The sequence below is a fragment of the Sceloporus undulatus genome, chromosome 2 (genome assembly GCF_019175285.1).
Source record: "Sceloporus undulatus isolate JIND9_A2432 ecotype Alabama chromosome 2, SceUnd_v1.1, whole genome shotgun sequence".
Classification (NCBI taxonomy): domain Eukaryota; kingdom Metazoa; phylum Chordata; class Lepidosauria; order Squamata; family Phrynosomatidae; genus Sceloporus; species Sceloporus undulatus.
In genome coordinates, this window is record NC_056523.1 from 158,666,047 (window position 1) to 158,683,279 (window position 17,233).

Sequence of the window (17,233 nt, forward strand, 5' to 3'; positions counted from 1 at the left end):
AAAGTCAAATAACCCACTTTGTCACCACTTTAACTGCCCTGCCTCAGTGATAAGGAATCCTGGGAACTGTAGTTTATTGTGTCCCCAGAGCTCTCTGACAGTATTTCACAACTCCCAAGCACTGAGCGAGGGCAGTTCAAGCGGTCTCAAACTGGATTATTCCTGCAGCGGGGACGCCATGGGAGGGGGCGGAGCTCCAGTAGCCTCTGCCTAGCGACAGGCCCCGCCTCCGTTTCCAGCCGCGGGCGTTGCCATGGAGACAAAATGGCGGCGGCGGCGGCCAGAGAGAGCGCGCGCGGGGCCTCCCTCTGGCTGGCAAGGAAAAGGGCGAGAGGAGCGGAAGGACGTTGCAAGAGCAAGAAGAGGCCGGGCGCGCGCCTGCCTCTACAGTTACCCTTTCCCCGTGACCCGGAAGTGGAAGGCGGAGAAAGGCGTTGCGCAAGGGGCGGGCGGAAGGCGGAAGTGGAGAATCGTCGCCAAGGAAGGGAGAGAGGGAGGGAGAGAGGGGAAAGTCCGAAGAGGCGGCGGCGCCCGCAGGAGCAACGGCAGCGCCCCCTCTCGTTGCCAAGGCGACGGGATCAGGTGAGTGCCCCTTCCTCCTTCCTCCGAGTGGCTCCTCTTGCCCTGGCTCTGAGGGCCGCCTCTCCTTCCACTTTCCCCTTCCTTCCTTCCTTCCTTCCTTCCCCAGCCCTCGGAGGGGGCCCCTCTGCCTCCCTCTTAGCCATTGGCAGGCTGCTGCGGGTATTAGTGTTAGTATTTTAATATGATGTTTAATATTATATATTATTATTATTATTATTATAAAGGAAGAAGAAGAAGAATTTTCATTATTAGGGCCATTATGGTTTTCCCTCTCTTTGGCTGCTGTGGTTATTATGATTATGATTATTATTGTTGTTGTTGTTGTTGTTGTTTAGGAAGAAGAGCTGACAATGGCTGTAACCTAGCCTTCCTCAAGGCCGGAGCCCTTCTGGAACACAGACGCCATGGAGAACCTCAGACCTGGCAGCGGAGGTCCAGCTGAACCGGAGCCAGAGGATCCCGACTTGGGCGCTGTTAGCCCTACTGGGGCTGACTTCTTGGACGGTGCAGATGCAGGAAGTGGTGCTTTTGCTGGGGACAGAGCCTCCCCAACATACTGCAGTTGCCCAGCCCCCCTTGGCCAAGACGGGCTTGTTTTGGAAGCAGCGGAGTTTTGTGGCATGGCTCCTCAAAGTGCTGAAATTTCAGGTGCGGTGGAAAGCGGTCAGGAGAGCGAAATTGTTTGGAACGGAAGCTCCGATCAAGACGACAGCAGCTTGCACTTTACTGGCTACAACAGCCCTAGCAATGAACCTGGCTCTTGTAATTGTCAGGGAGATGTCTCTGATCTCTCTGCAGTGTATCCCGAGAAGGAGACGGACTTATGTGACTCCACCTGCCAGCACTGGTGTCCGGGCAATGTGGAGGAGGACACGTCAAAGCAACTCTTAGGCCAGGAAGAAGAGGCTGAAGATGGCATGGCAGCAAAGGCCAAGGAGGACCTCCCTGACTGCACTCGGGCTTCTAGTGGAAGGAAGGTTGCCCGGCAGCAAAGGCACCGTTCTACTGCCAAAGACAAGGGAGAAGGGCGCTTTGCACTATCTGGGGGGAAACACAGGCAGGCTAGGAAGAAATACGACGGTGGGCGTCACCATGTCCGGACCGAGCTGTTGAAACATCTGGAGAGAGTGGCTTCATTCTGCATCTCCTGCTTCAAACTCTTTATCAGCCTGATTGTGCAGGTCACCCACAGGTGTGGTGAAGGTGTAGAGGCCAGTGGAAAGCTACTGTACTCTTGCTGCTCATTCAGCCCACGGGACCTAGACAGCATGAGAAGCAGCATGCAGACTTGGATCCAGCATGCTGGGTTTAATTGCAGAAAATTGACACAACAGCTGGGCTTGTGGGTGACCCTGACTTATCGCCTGCTTAAGATGCTATGTGCTGTCCTCTTCCTGGTGCTTATGCTGCTCCTGGGTAGCCTAAGACTCTGTTGGCGGGTCTCCAAATCAGCCCTGCTCAGTCTCCTGGGTAGATTGGCTCACAGCAGCCATGGAGCATGGCTTCTTTCTGCCATCAACCTATCCCTCATTTGGGCCCGCTTCAAAGACAGCAGGACTTGCAAGTGGGTGGCAAGCCTGCTGCTTAAATGGTATGCCCTCCTTTGGATGCCTAAAAGATTAAGGAACACTCAGGCAGAGGACACTACGTACAGTGGGTCTCCTAGTGGATCTGGACCCTACCAGCCTGGAGAAGAGGTGGCACGTTTGCTGGCGATGGCACATATCCCTGAGGAAGAGCTTAATCCTTTCCAGGTGTTGGGCTTGGAGTTAACAGCATCAGATGCAGAGCTGAAAAAGGCCTATCGGCATTTGGCAGTACTGGTGAGCATTTGTATTAAGCTGGGAGAGGCTGGTGGGAAAACTTCTCCTTTAGAGAGAGGTTCTTTCACATTTCTTTGTGGAAAATGTCTGTGATTCAAGAATTCAACTGTGCTGCCTACATGGATTCACAAAGCTATTTATAGTCTCACTGTAGATCAGGTAAAACCATGTTGCCCTCTAGATGTTGCTGAGCTGCAATTCCCAACATTTATCACTATTGCCTATTCTGGCAAGGACTGCTGGGAGTTGAATTTCAACCACATCTGGAGGGCCACAGTTCCTATTTCTGCTCAATATGCTGCAGTAGAGGGAGTTCTGTATGTGGTTGACACAATTTGCCGCTCATTGTGGTTTGTGTGGAGGAGGAAGTCCAGATTATACAGTTTAACCAATTATTTTAGTGATGCCTCATTTATAGAATATGTCCAATTCTTTCATGCATTATTGACCACCCTGGCCACTATATAATTATATATGTCAGTGAGGGAGTGGAGTGGGACTGGTGCATAGGTTTTTTTAAAATCCTTCCCTTTATCAGGCCAACATTATTACCAGTGGAGTTGTCCAGGCCATTGTGATGAGCAGTTGCTTTGCTACTTTATCTTCTTAAGGTATCAGAGAACTGCCTGCTGGAGAACCAAGTCAAACCCATCTTGGCTTTGTGCCTGAATGTGCTAAGGTTTCCAGTTAATTTCCAGGCTTCAGGCCTCCTGACTTGGGCCTTCAAAATGGGCTGAATGACAAATGCTTTTCTGCTCTTCCCTACCCATGTACCACAGGGGAAAAGAAAGGGAAAAATTGCTTTAGTACAATGTTAGTGTGGGGCTATCAGGTTCAGAGCCTGCTTTGACTGGACTACGCTAACCTCCTGCTGACCAGAACAGGCAGCTCATTCTTTTTGTTTTGGATTGCTTTTGACAGAAGACAATTATACCTTACTGCTTTTCTTAGGAGGGAGAGAGACCACCTTGGAGGAAGCATGTTCTTCCTGCATTTATTCACGAACAGAAAACAGGCTGTTATGAAAGTCCTGGTTTAGAAAGTAGTGCTGCTGTGGTATTGCTGCTTTGCCTTAGGAGATGTGGTCCTTCAGATATCATGGGTCCAAACTGTATAGGGTTTTATGGGTCATCACCAGTACTTTCAGAGGCAGCCCTGCATAGAGTGCATGACAGTAATCTAAATGGAATGTAACTAATGCACGTGTTTCAAATATGACTTCTCCAGGAATTGACACAGTTGTCACACTAGCTGTAACTGTGCAAACACACCCCTGGTCACGACTGAAACCTGGGTCTCCAGGCTCAGGGCTAAATTATGGAGTTACACCCAAATTGTGAACCTGTGTTTTCAGCAGATATGTAACCCCGTGTAACATAGGCTGACTTCCTATTCCCAGATCTGTCTTTCAACTAACCAGCAGCACTTCTGGCTTGTCTGGATTAAGCTTCAATTTGTTTGCCCTCATCTGGTCAGCTGGCAGGCTGTAATTTGGTTGGAGGTAACTTCTGGTTCCCAAAACATTACTTCTGATTACTAAAAATGGTTGCAGCCTAGCCTGTGTGGTTTCAGGAGAAGTTAAAATGCTCTTTGTCTGTATATACCACCCTTGCCATAAGCAAATAACTCTTGCTGTGCCTTAGTTCTATGTTATGAATGCAATGTAGGAATGATAGGGCTGGCCAGCATTACAGGATAACTGTTTGGATTGTTGGGAAAACATATAAAATGTCCTTTCCCCAAATGTTATTGGGTAATAATATTAACACTATCACTGTATGGGCATTTCTGACTTGTAGATTTGGGGGATGGGTGGAATGTTCCATAGGTTCATCCAGACAAGAATAAGCATCCACGAGCAGAAGAGGCCTTCAAGGTACTGCGGGCAGCATGGGATATCGTCAGCAACCCTGAGAGGAGGAAGGAATATGAAATGTGAGTGTTTTGAAATCCATTTGATCATCTTAGGCTTCAGAATAAGAATTGTACAGTGGGTGTGATGTTTTGACCTGTGGACTGGAAGGTTATGTAAAGGCTAATGGGGCATCTTTTTTAAGAGGAAAGAGAGCACCTAAAAAGGAGGTTGTAAGCATGTTTTCTGTTGTGGCAAGACTTACATTTAAATCTCACCCTGAGCACTGTGTTTACATTGAGAAGATCGTACTCTGTATTTCCAGACAAATACATCTCCCACACCTAGTTAATGTACTGACAGCTCATAGAACCAAAGCAAGCCTTATTGAGTGCTCCTGCTTAGGTCATTTATTTATTCAACTTAAATAGCCAAAGTCAATACAATTTATTGAGTAGCCCAAGGGCCGTTTCAAAATACTAGAAACATAATAAAAAGCAGTATCAGCTTAGGTCGTTTAGAAGCACATGCCCTGATTCTGTACGGTTAATTCACACAGAGGCGCATGTAATCATAGCTGGATAAAGATGATTAAGGTATATTAATTTTTAAAAAGAGTCTGTACTATTAATTGAATGCTCAGGAAGATGTGCTCCTCCAGGTGGTTTGGGATGGCAACTTCCATCAGCTCTAGCTAGGATAACTGACACAGAGACATGGCGGTAGGTGAAATCAAGCAACCCCTGCAGGAATATGCATTCCCCATCTAATTATTCCCTTTTTCATCTTTGCCTCTTATCCTCATGGTAACAGGAATGAAATCCAGTACCTGGATAGCACATTCTGTTCTGTAAAGAATCACATTACTGTTACAGGCGGGATACAGACGGGCAAAAAGGGGTGTGTTCATGACGTCATGAAGGTATAGCCTTCAGACGGCCCTTACCTGAATGCCGCCATGAACACGCCGCCCGCCAGCCCAAGCGGGAAGAAGCGGCATTAAAAAGGTGCCGCTTTTCCCCGCTTCTTTTCTATATGCTGCGCAACTGCGCAGCTCCGTCTATAAGCTGCCGCACCGGTACGCCAGAATTGCTACGCTGCTAATTTAAGTTGCCCATTTAAAAGCTCCGTGTCTGCTGCGTCGCATAATGAGTCGGGGTCCTGGAACATGCGTAGTTTGCATCAAGGCTCTAATTAGAGCGTCAGATGCCATGCAGATGTGGAAGCTGCAGCACAGCTGCACTCTATTTTAATGCTCCTAACCCTAACCCTAACCCTAGAGCAACATGTACGCATGCGCTGCTAGAATTGTGGAAAGTTTGGAATTTAAAGTGAACCCCTACACACATTCCCGCGCCATTTTCACCTAACAATAAAAAAACGCTAAAACTTTAAATATTTACATATGTACAAGGGAGGTGATGGGGGATGGCAGGGGGACAGCGGTGGCAGCGGCGACAGCTGTGGCTGTGCATTGCAGATTCAGCAAGAGCGCGGGGGACCAAAAGAGAGGAGGCATCCATGATGCTGGTGACACTAGCAACGTGCAAGTGGACAAGGATGTCAACACCAGCTGATCACCAGCTGGCAGGAGACCACCATTGTTCTTGGGCAGGGCGGGGGGAAAAGTTTAAAGGGGCCTGGGCACTTTAAATGTGCACATATGCTTTCTGCCGCCGGTGCTGAGCGCCACAGCTGCGCAGCTGCACATCCGCCAGCCGGCAAAAGAAAAAAAAAGCCCTGTTTTTGGCTGCCCATGCGGAAGCTGCCTCTCTCTTTGCAGCGTCTTGCGAGGCGGCGGTATGGAAGCTACGGGTCAGAAACGGCCCCAGGTGAGGCGTCTTCACTGCCCCCCATGTGGAAGCCCCATCCACCTTAGCCACGCCCCCAGGGCGGGCGGTCTGGAGGCTCCGTATTCAGCAGAATACACCTCCAAGACGTCTTCCCCTGCCCGTCTGTATCCCGCCACAGTCTTTTCTTAAGTGTTGTAGGACAGGAATCTGTCCAGATGTTATAGGAAGAAAATGAAAACGTAAGTCTCCAGTTAGCAGTTTATCAAGGATATATGGAAACTGTAACAAGAGAGTACAGGAGATAGTAGGGTTCAAATTATGTTCTTAGCCTAAAGGCTTTCTGGGGACTGAGCCTGGAGAAATTAGAGAAAATGCAAGGCTCACTGAGGCTAGGTAATTACTGTGACTTTCAGATCTTGTAAATTAGTTTCAAAATTGCAAAGTGAGACCTTAAAACTTGTTTATTTAGGGAGATCCACTGAGACGTGCTCTCTTGTAAGGATGTAAAGGATATAAGTTTGCAAAATTTACATGTCTGGTCAGTAAGGCTAACTTGTTAAAATACTTTTCATAACCTAAAATGTGTGTCTGGTTAGTTGTTCAGCAGATTTTTATTTTTTTAAAATACATATTTTTAATACTGTTTTGTTGAAAATGCATGTAGTAAGTGTCAGTTAGAAGAAGCATGCCCCTTGTGTGTCATAGAAGAGGGGAGATGTGTCCATTAACATGATGCTATGACACACATGTGCATCATCTCAGAAATGAAGTATGCTCTTTTGTCTGTAGAGGTGTTGTTGTTTTTTAATTACATATTTAATTAACTAATTGGTTGAATGGCATATTGAGACATATGAATGGTCTGTTAATATTTTCTTAATTGGCTAACCATCCTAGTAAAATTACAGCTTCAGCCTGGGATCTGCTTTCTAAAACAAGCCAAGAATAGGGAAGGGCAGTGTACAGTACAAGATGCAATTAGCTCACTGTCATTTCCTATGCAGTTTGGACCATAGTCACTTGCATGCTACTAAACACCTTACTAGGTTCTCAATCACTGCTGGTAACCAAAGGTCCTTGGGTAACCAGCAGTTGTCCAGAATCTAGTAATGTAGTGTGCAGGTGACTATGGCCCAAAACACACTGCAGAAATAATCCAGTTTGACACTGCTTTAACAGCCCTGGCCCAATGCTTGGGAATTCTGGGAACTGTAGTTTTGTGAGACATTTAGCCTTCTCTGTCAGAGAGTTCTGGTGCCAGAATCAACTATAATTCCCAGGATTCCCTAGCACTGAGCCAGAGCAGTTAAAGCAGTCTCAAACTGAATTAATTCTGCAGTATGGATTGGACCTATATCTGTCAGTATATCAGACGTAGCAGCAGCATTTACATTAAATACCGGCATACCTATAAGGTGTAGGTAGGGAATTATCAGGACATAGGAAAAGTACTTACTCTGGTATGCCCCATTGTAAATCCAGGACCAGAAGGCAGAGTGGCATATAGAGGTGAGAATTCTGAGGGCTCTAGTATTTGCTTCAATTTGTGGCACTTATTCCTTGCAGCCTGATCCTGCATAGTACTGTACGCATAGTACTATAACCTCAGTTTGGCATTGTAGAAGCCTGCTTTCTACTGTCGTTGTCTTATGACTCCCTTCATTTCTGTTTCAGAAAGCGCATGGCAGAAACAGAGCTCACAAAGTCAATGAACGAATTCCTTTCCAAACTTCAGGATGACCTGAAAGAAGCCATGAACACAATGATGTGTAACAAATGTCAGGGGAAGCACAAGTAAGTTAGCCAGCTACCATTAACTCCTCAATGTTCCATAATTATGGCTATCTGGGGTGGTAATAGCATAGACATGTTTGCCTTCCTGAGGGTGCAGAATCTAAAAGCTTGCTAGGCTTTGTTTCTGTAAAGCTGTGTGACAGCCTAAACTATGCACAATCCTAAACTCTTTGTGAGGATTGCATTAAAGTGCAAAGCCCCTGTCCCTACCCACAAGTCACTGACAGCTGGTGGGGATCTTTTTAGGCAAGCTAGTTGTTCATAGTTCAGGCTTTAAAGTCTCATAGCCATGGCTTTATGTACCGTATATACTCGACTATAAGTTGACCTCATGTATGTTAAGGATAGGTTTTGGACCAAAATTATAAATTTTGATATAACCCATGTATAAGTTGAGGCTTGTAGCAAAGAATGTAAAGAATGAAGCAAAGTAAAAGGATGATAAAGCATGCTGTTATTTTCCTGCTTGGGCATTCAAAAAGGCCAGAAGTGGCACAACAGCAGAGAGAGTAAAGGAGGTTGGTGCTTCTTTTAGGTTCTTCTGGGATAGACAAAGCTCTCACCTTTCACCACTCTACTCAGATATTTTGATAAGAGTTAAACTACAGTACTTGCATTGACCCATGGATAAGTCAGCCCAGGTTTTTTGGGTTGATTTTTTACTAAAATTTCTAAACATACATGAATATATACGGTATGTTTTGCAAGTTCAGTAGATAATAACAAAACCTAGTTGTGATTCAATATTCATAACTTGATAGTTGAGACTTTCCTCTCTTTATTTAAGCAAATGCTTCTAAGCTCCACATAAAAGTTTAGAAAGATAGGCAATTCCTAAGGAAGCTGAGATGTTTCAAAGCAGCTGGGTGGTGTTTCCAGTGCTTTGAGAGATTTAGTCTATTCATCATCATCATCATCATAACCTTTTTACAATACTACTGATAGTGATGGCCATGCAATCCCAATCATCCTCCTCTTCATTTCCTTCTTGTCCTCTGTCTCATCAGAACATCTAATCTATAACATCAGCCAAGTTTAAATTATCAACAATTGTAGCTTGTTTGACATTTGAGTTTCTTCTCTATGATCCACTTTTTATGAAGTTTAGAATTCCCTTTAAGAAAATTGTATGGAGAATAGAAATAAAGATTGCAGATTCTAGTACACCGAATGTACACAAGCTTGCTATATGGCTGAGGTCCAGGCTGTTTGGCAGACAGTATCTCCCTGCATGAGCTGGTCCAGGCTCTGAGATCCTCAGGAAGGGCCCTTCACTCAGTCCCACCCACCTCACAAATATGGTTGGTGGGGACAAAAGAAAGGGCCTTCTTTCCCAGGGAGGCCAAAACGGCACTTTTCCTGTTGGCTTTCTGCCGGCAGGCTATTTAAAGGACCGATTTGGGTGTTGTATCATTTTAAAATGTTTTAAACAGTTTTATCTTTTAAAACTATATTTTATTATTTTAATAAGCTACCTATTTTAATACTGTAATAATTTAATTCCATTTTAATGTACCACTATTCTGTGTTTTTAATTGTACTGTTCTTTTAATGTTGTGAGCTGCTCTGAGTCTCAGTTCTGGGGGGAAAGCGGGATACAAATAAATATGATATGATATATGCTTGCTGTCTTTACTTCAGGAGGTTTGAGATGGATCGTGACCCATTGAATGCCCGCTACTGTGCAGAATGTAGCAAGCTTCATGCAGCTGAAGAAGGTGACTTTTGGGCAGAATCTAGCATGTTAGGACTGAAAATCACATACTTTGCCATGATGGATGGAAAGGTTTATGATATCACAGGTAATAGCATCACACTGCTAGACTCAGATAAAAGGAAGTAGAAAGTGAAGTGTTCAATCTTGGACTCATTATTCCAGTGTATCTGTTTATGTCCTCTTTATAGAGTAGGTGCTAATATTTTTAGAAGCATCTTTATTGTGTTTAGTTTGGATGGTCTGTTGCATGGGAAATTTGTGCACCTCTGTATTTTTTACAGAATGCACTGCACTAAATGCATGAAGTGTGTGTGTGTGTGTGTGTGTGTGTGTGTGTGTGTACATGCATCCCATCTTCTGATGTATAGCTGAGAACTCTGATCTGAGATCCTAGATGTCTGTTACAGATGTACATAACTCACTTTGTGTTTGTTTCAGGAAAACTAGCTAGTGGCAAAAACTGTAGGCTTACTCCACAGTTCAAGCTATCAGGTCAAACTCACAGTAAGCTCTATTTAAGTGTTCTTAAGTACACCTCTTCTAACTGTGACCCACAAACCGTTTGGCTGTAGTTCTTAGAGCAATTTAAGATTCAATTTTTAGTTCTGTTTTTAAAATCAGAGTGTAAATCTAGAAAATACACTGACACTGGGCCATTGTTAGATCCTGGCAAAAGGGACTCCATAATTCCCACTTCATTTTCTCCATAATTCTCACTTAATATTGATATTTAATTCTCTACCTTTCCAGGGGGCTCAATTTGAAATTTGGTACAATCCTGAAGTTTGGTGGTGCCTGGTAGTTGAACTACATATCCTTTGTTTAGTTGTTATCCAAATTTAATTGGCTGTGCAAATAGTTAGGTGAAATTATCTGAAGTTCTGAAAAAGTACTGATTTGGGATAACATTGATTAAAGATTATTAATAAATATAAAGAAGTTGGATTTTAAAAAATTTAATCTATTTTTTAACATTTAAGTTAGATTTTCAAAATTTAAATCAGATTTAAAAGTCTCTTAAAAGAATGAATGAAAAAGACCCTAGATGAAAGAGGTCTCCATGAATATAACTTCTAATAATATTCTATGATTATGGTAAAAAACAGTATATGGAGATGGAAGATAACCTCATCAGTCCTGTTCTACTGATGGGCACATGACATGCATATGTGCTCTCTCTCTCTAAATAATAACAATGCCTCTGGATGATATCTCCCAGTGGTTTTTTACATTATTATGATTATTATTAATAGTAGTAATATTTCTTACTCATATCTCAGCATATTGATAGCAACATACAGTAAAATTCTGGATGACCACTTCCAGCAGTTTCATGTATATGTTGAATAGCATAGGGGACAAAAAAGAACCCTGAGGACGCCACAGACGAATGGCTAGAGGGTCTAACAGGAACCCCCAACACCACCCTCTGGATTCACCTCTCCAGGAAGGAATGAAGTCACTGTAAAACTGTACCTCCAAGTCCCATCCTAGAGAGGCAGCCCAGAAGGATACCATGGTTGATGGTATGGAAAGCTGCTGAGAAGGACACACTCCCTCTGCATGGGATCATATTTTTTTGATTAATCTGAAAACACTTCAGAGTGCTTAGTGCTCCTTAGTGCTTAGTGCTCCTGGTGAAACCTACATCTCTGAATATGTATGAAGTTCATATACAGTTATGTACTTCTACTAAAAATGATTTTATTGAATAGAGTCTTTTTCACCAGTGATTTAAATTGTGATTTCGGTCATTAAAATCTATTTTTCAGAAAGCAAATTTAAATCATGTCATAAATTAATTTCATTTTATGCAAATCAACCTTAATTTGTGATAGAGCCATCTCCACAAATTTGAGTTGAAGTCTTGGCTGTTATGAGGTTTGGAGGTAATCAATTCAGCAAGCATGTAAGTTAAGCAACTCTGCGAGTAACAGGGTGAGGAGGCTAGGAAACGTAACCCTACCCCACTCCTTATAGTGAATAATTTTGCTTTACAAGGAAACAACACAATAAGGAAAAACAGATAGGAAGGCAGAATGCCAGCTGGGTGGTGAGTTCTGTCTAGTATATTGCACAGAATGTCACATGTAAAACTCTCTGCCTCTTCAACAGTATATGTGCATGTGCCTGTCTGTCTGTCTTTCTGTCTGTGTCTGTCTGTTTGGTGCAATTAGGTCATGGCTCACAAGGAATAAGTTTGGTTCTCTGAGGCCAAGATAACTGACCTAGAGAAGCTGACAGATGTAGGAAGCTAGTGGATGAGGCCTTTCCTTATGTGGTATCTGTGTCCTGCTTTCAAGGTGACAGGTGTATGTGTGTATATGCCTTCAAGTCCCCTGATGATTTTCGGCGGCCCCATGAATTTCATTGGATTTTCTTAGGAAGGTGGTTTTGTCAATTCCTTTCTCTGAAATATAGCCTATAACACCTGATAGCCAAAAAAAAAAAAAAAAAAAAAAAACCAACCCCTTAGGAGGAGTGCACATGCCGGAGACAATTGGAGAAAGACTAAAGTTCTAAAGTAAGAACCTCTGAGCCAGGTTAGGTGAGTTAGAGTGTTTGGTTTTAATGGTATCCAAAAGCCACAAAACAGTGATGCCTTTATGGGGTCAACCAAAATGCACAAAATATATCTTGCAATCTTTCAAAGCTCCACTGGCTTCTTCGTCAGACAATGGTGTTAAAAATCATATGGTAGAAAAAATAATTATGACAATGTTAATCACAAGCCTGCATTTTGTCAAGATGTAGCTGTTCTCAGTTCAAGTGGAAATGGGGGGGGGGGGGGGGAGACATTCATGCCGGCAGGCTCTTCTTCCTTCTGGACATGTGGGTAATCCAAGATAGAAAAATTAAGTTCCATTGGCAAGATGAAAAGAGATGCTCCTCTTGAGATTCAAGTTGCCTCTGTCTGTCCATCCAACAGGGCTTCAGTAGATAGTTTAATGTGGGCTATTTAGCCTGAGCTTTACCTAGTCTTGGCATTCAGTCTATTCCTAAAACAGATGCCCAGTGACAGCAATCATCAGCTCCTGCTGAGGTGCCATTGCATTGTGCCATGAAGTTTTCTGAGTCAAAGTTGACCAACAAAGATGATCCCTTTATGACAAATGTTTAGCAAGCTGGTAAAGAGTGAATGGGCTTTGTCCTGCAAGGTGAAAGTACAAATACTGCCACTTGGAAACTGTATTCCCTGTCCTTGCCAACTATGGATGAACATAGCAGTTATGACATAAAAGAGAGGCCACCTTATGGATCAGTAACATAAACATGCATCTATATGAAGGTGGGGGAAGAAGACAGTAAAAGTCTTTCAAAGGATAGAAAGGACAGGGAATGGTCCTTTAAAATTGTAAATGTAGTTCAATATAAGCAATGATAAATAAAATTATTTATTAGAGCAAAGCATCTGACATATATGCTGTTGGGGGTCTTTGTTGGAAGTGACTGACCAGGAAAGTGATCTAGAAGTTGTAGTGGATTAGCTTGGTCAACTAGGTATGGGGTTGCTTTGAAAAAAGCAAATTTTGTGTTGGCAGATCATCAGGAAAAGAATCTAAAACATAACTGCCAGTGTTTGTGATGTCTTTATATAAAGTGCAACACACTAGGAATAATTTTGGTGACAACTCCTCAAAAATAATGTTGTCTTGCTGCAAAAAGTGAAGTAAAGGGGAACCAAATTGGTTAGGAGGTTGAAATAGCTTGCCTGTGAGAAAAGGTTACAGCATTTAAGGCCTTAACTTGCAAAAAGGCAAGCTAAAGGGGACCTAATAAAGGCATACAAAATTATGCTTGATGTTCAGAAATTGCATAGGGAGAATTTTTCTTTTCATAATATACAAAGCCAGGGTCATCTGTTCAAGCTGTGAGTGCACAAAGATTCATGAGGGACAAACTTGCTCATATAGTACATAGGTGAATGTGTAATTTATTGTCACAAGATTAGTGATGGACACTCACGTGGTGGGCTTTAAAAGGGGGTAAACAGATTCATGGCAGATATGACTGTCTATAGCAATTAGTCATGATGGCCACATTTTATGCCCAACAGCATTCATAGGCAGTTGCTGTGACTCCTCTGAATAACATTTTCAGGGGAGTGTGTAGGAGGGCACTGTAGTAGTGTTAAACTCATTTGTGAGCTTCCCCACATTTTAGGATGTGTGGAGTTTCCATAGACGTCTGATTGGTCACTCCAGGAAAAAAATGCTTGACCATGTAGGCCTTTGATCTGATCCAGGAAGTCTGCTTTTATATTTGTTGTATACAATGTATACCTCCTGTCTTATCTTTCATTTAAAGTGGGGTGATAACTTTAACCCCAAAATATTGCATGAGAATAAGTAAAACATTCAAGTGTCATGTGAATGATAAATTCTGCTGCAGTTGTTCAGGATGAGAGTTCAGATTCTTGTACAGCAACTGTTTCTCATCATCTTCTGTTCTTAACCTCTTCTTTTTAATTTGCAGAATGGGCTGGCTGCCAACGTGTGGGAATTTCTCCAGACACACATCGTGTTCCATATCATATATCTTTTGGAGCAAGGGGTTCAGGAGGACGCCAGAGGTTAGTCCTGACTGATGTTGTGAATTCTCCTTTAGAAGTTTTTGGCCCCGTTGTTTGAGCAGAAATAAGAGCATAAGTGTTCTGTGTATCACAATTCAGGAAATAATGTCCACTTATACATTATGTCCATGACTCAGATCTGCTTACTTGTTCAGACTCTTGTTCAGACACATCTGATTTTTCCTTGGTAGCTTCTGCTCCATCTATTATGGGGGAATGCTGGTTATACATCAGAGCTCTTTTGCATGGGCTGTCATGTATTTTGCACTTGTAAAATGGGATTTACAAACTTGTAAAGGGATCTACAAATTTAACCCACAACAGGGCTTGGGGCGGTGGTTCTATTAGAACAGTAAAAGCAGCTACACAGAGAATGAATAACTTAATTCTAAGCATTTAATAAACCTCACTATGTGTGTTCAGTTTTGTTTCTATCTGTAGCTGTGAGTTCAGATGCATTTTCCTCTAGTTATTGAAAACTCAGAATAGGAAAGTTGCAGCAGCCAGATTCTAGTGTTCAGTCACAGTCAGAGAATGAGCGTAGTGTCAGACTAGAACTTGTGAGGTCCAGCCTTTTCTCCCCTATTGAGCCTTGAAATTCATTGGGCAGTCTTGGCCTAGTCGCTTGCACTCAGACTGATTTACCTCATACAGTTGTTATGATAATAACACAGGGAGAAAGAAAACATGTATACCTTATTGAGTTCATTGACAGAAAGCTGGGCGTCTAATTTTTATGCATGTGAAACGCCTTACTACTTTTCCAGTTTGTTGATTAAATGGCCAACTTTATTTTCTGTGTGGGTTGTTTTAGCATCTGGATAAGAGTGGAGCAGAGTCCTATATCTGTTAGAGCCAGAAGGTCTTGAGCTGCTTAGTATCTAAAGCAGGGGTAGGCAACCTTTTTGAGCTGGGGGTCGGGTTGCTGTCCCTCAGACAACTGGGGGGGGGACTCAAAATGGCGCCCAGAGCGGCGCGGAAGCTGCGGCGGGGGCAGCAATCAGCGGCAGGATCGGGCTGGGGCCGGCCCCAAGGCCTCGCTGGGCCGGGGCCGGCCTGCGGGCTGTAGGTTGCCAACCCCTGATCTAAAGGCTAGATTCGTGATTTCCCCCTCCTTTCTTCCATCAGAAGAGATTAGAGGTATCATCCTAGAGAGGTGACAGATGGGGTTGTTCTACTACAGCTGAGAGCTCTGAAGCCTATTTTCCACTTCTCTCTTTACAATAAGATCATCTTCTTCATCTATTGTAGTCAGTCTTGGATCTGATTATTTGTTTGTTCTCTTTTCTCCTGCCCAAAAGAGCTACTCCAGAAGGCAATCCTGCTTCAGCTGCAGAACTACAGGACTTCTTCAACCGCATCTTCCAAGGGAACCATGGCCAGATGCCAAATGGGAACTTTTTCAGCACACCCCAGCCTCCATCCCCAGGGAGTGTGCCAACCCCTCCTGCTCCACCATCAAAGGTGGATAGTACCTCACAGAAAGGGGATTCAAAGCAGAAACGGCGGAAAAAAGTGCGACGTCCCTTTCAGCGTTGAGACCAAGACTTTGTGGGCATAAAATCTCCCAGGCCTGCCTGAATCTCCCAAGCTTTTTGTCAAATAGCAAAAGGGCTGTTCCAAAATGGAAAAAAAAAACCAGTGTATTCTTAATGTCAGAAATCTGGGCTAATCTGTAATTCAGTAACTATAAACTGGAAAATGACATTCCCCTTTCCACTGTAGTTGACGACACGGATCTCATGATACCAAAGAACTCCAAACGATGGCTTCCTGGAAGTGTCGTCATGAAGACAGGGGTGGCCAGCTGTTGGATGGTGATGATCCAGACTGTATTGAGCCGTGGCATCTTCTATATGATGACTTTATCAATCAGATGCTTTTATAATTGTCTGGCATTCCCTTCTTTAGCAAGGGTATGGCTGCCACCAACATTTGTAGCTGTTTACTTCACTTTCGTCCACAAGGATGCTTGGACTGGAAACTGTTGTACTCTATGTGAGCTGTTGTCAGAAGTATCTAAGCTCACAGAGTAAAGCTGAGTCTAAAAAGACTTGACTTTGCCTGTGCTAATGTTGAAGATGTGCAGGAAAGAATCCCCATGTCATTGTTGTGAAGATCAGCAATTACCTTCTTGCCTCATATGGATGTTTGGTCCAACTATTAGAGGGAGTGAAAGGACTCTTCACCATGCCTATAGCATCCTTGTTGGAAAATATTAATTCATTGCCTAACTCCAAACTTAGTAAAGTTAGGAGGAGATGAAGATGCATCCTAGTTGTTATTACAGGGGTTGCACAGATGTAGTGCAGATACTCAGGATTATGTCAAGCAGGTTTTTTGCTCCTACTTTTGAGTTCCAAATGTTCTGTTGGCTCTGTTGTAAAACTACTGAGAGGAGGTGTTCTGCACCACCCCGTGTTTAAAGACAACTGGCCATTTCTGGCTCTGAATGCAGTGACTTTTAGAGAAATCCAAATCCTTGTCTAAGGTGCTTGGTTTGCTCTTGCCTGATCCTGACAAGCACTTATGATTTATCTCTGCTGTTTCAGGACTGTGGTCAGACCAGTTAAAACAAAACTGGTGAATTAGACCTCAAAATTTGACATGGATGGTTAGCTCCTTAACTGTCCAACCTGTTTTATTGAAGGTTACTTTTTTAAAAGTTCATATTTGTATGTATATACATATATTTAATACCATCTGTATTCCCCTTTCTAGAAATACATATAAATGACTTGGAGTATCTTGTGTTTGCTTTCATCCTTATCTGCTCTATATGTGGCACAGCTGCACATTACAGCAAAATCTTGTTTCCCTCTTTTCCCAAACATTTGAAAGACAGAATTAAGTTTAGCCCTTGATTTAAATTATGTTGTAAACTAAAGGCATTAGTTGACAGGTAAGGATCTTCATTTTACTGTATTAATAAACTGGAGATCCAGCTACTTGTAAGTGAAGAGCCAAATAGCAATCAGTATAAATTGTGTCAATAGTAGTGTGCATATCTGTAAGAATGCAGGCAACAAACATTCTGTAGCATGTATTTAAATTGTTTCAAGGCCTGTGAACTTCTTTATAGTTGTATAGATTTAGATA

The 17,233-nt window shown here is 43.0% G+C and overlaps 1 protein-coding gene across 2 annotated transcripts; it reads left to right on the forward strand.

Moving 5' to 3' along the window:
* The first annotated feature begins 268 nt into the window (after positions 1–268).
* Positions 269–16,880, forward strand: DNAJC14 (DnaJ heat shock protein family (Hsp40) member C14). 2 transcript variants are annotated; one of them, XM_042453612.1, is made up of 7 exons: positions 269–582; positions 918–2,405; positions 4,234–4,340; positions 7,725–7,844; positions 9,486–9,646; positions 14,038–14,134; positions 15,436–16,880. In XM_042453612.1, the coding sequence occupies exons 2-7, from the start codon at positions 987–989 to the stop codon at positions 15,671–15,673; spliced, it is 2,142 nt and encodes a 713-aa protein (XP_042309546.1). In that variant the 5' UTR covers positions 269–582; positions 918–986; the 3' UTR covers positions 15,674–16,880. The 2 variants fall into 2 exon arrangements, with proteins under 2 accessions (XP_042309546.1, XP_042309547.1); XM_042453613.1 differs by lacking the exon at positions 269–582 and adding an exon at positions 612–749.
* Positions 16,881–17,233: the final 353 nt, after the last annotated feature.

What these genes read in the sequence shown, in the direction of transcription:
- DNAJC14 (XM_042453612.1), top strand. Translation starts at nt 987, where the DNA reads ATGGAGAACCTCAGACCTGGCAGCGGAGGTCCAGCTGAACCGGAGCCA. An exon ending in ATCGGCATTTGGCAGTACTG is followed by an intron (nt 2,406 to 4,233) that starts GTGAGCATTTGT and finishes AATGTTCCATAG; the next exon opens with GTTCATCCAGACAAGAATAA. An exon ending in GGTTCAGGAGGACGCCAGAG is followed by an intron (nt 14,135 to 15,435) that starts GTTAGTCCTGAC and finishes CCTGCCCAAAAG; the next exon opens with AGCTACTCCAGAAGGCAATC.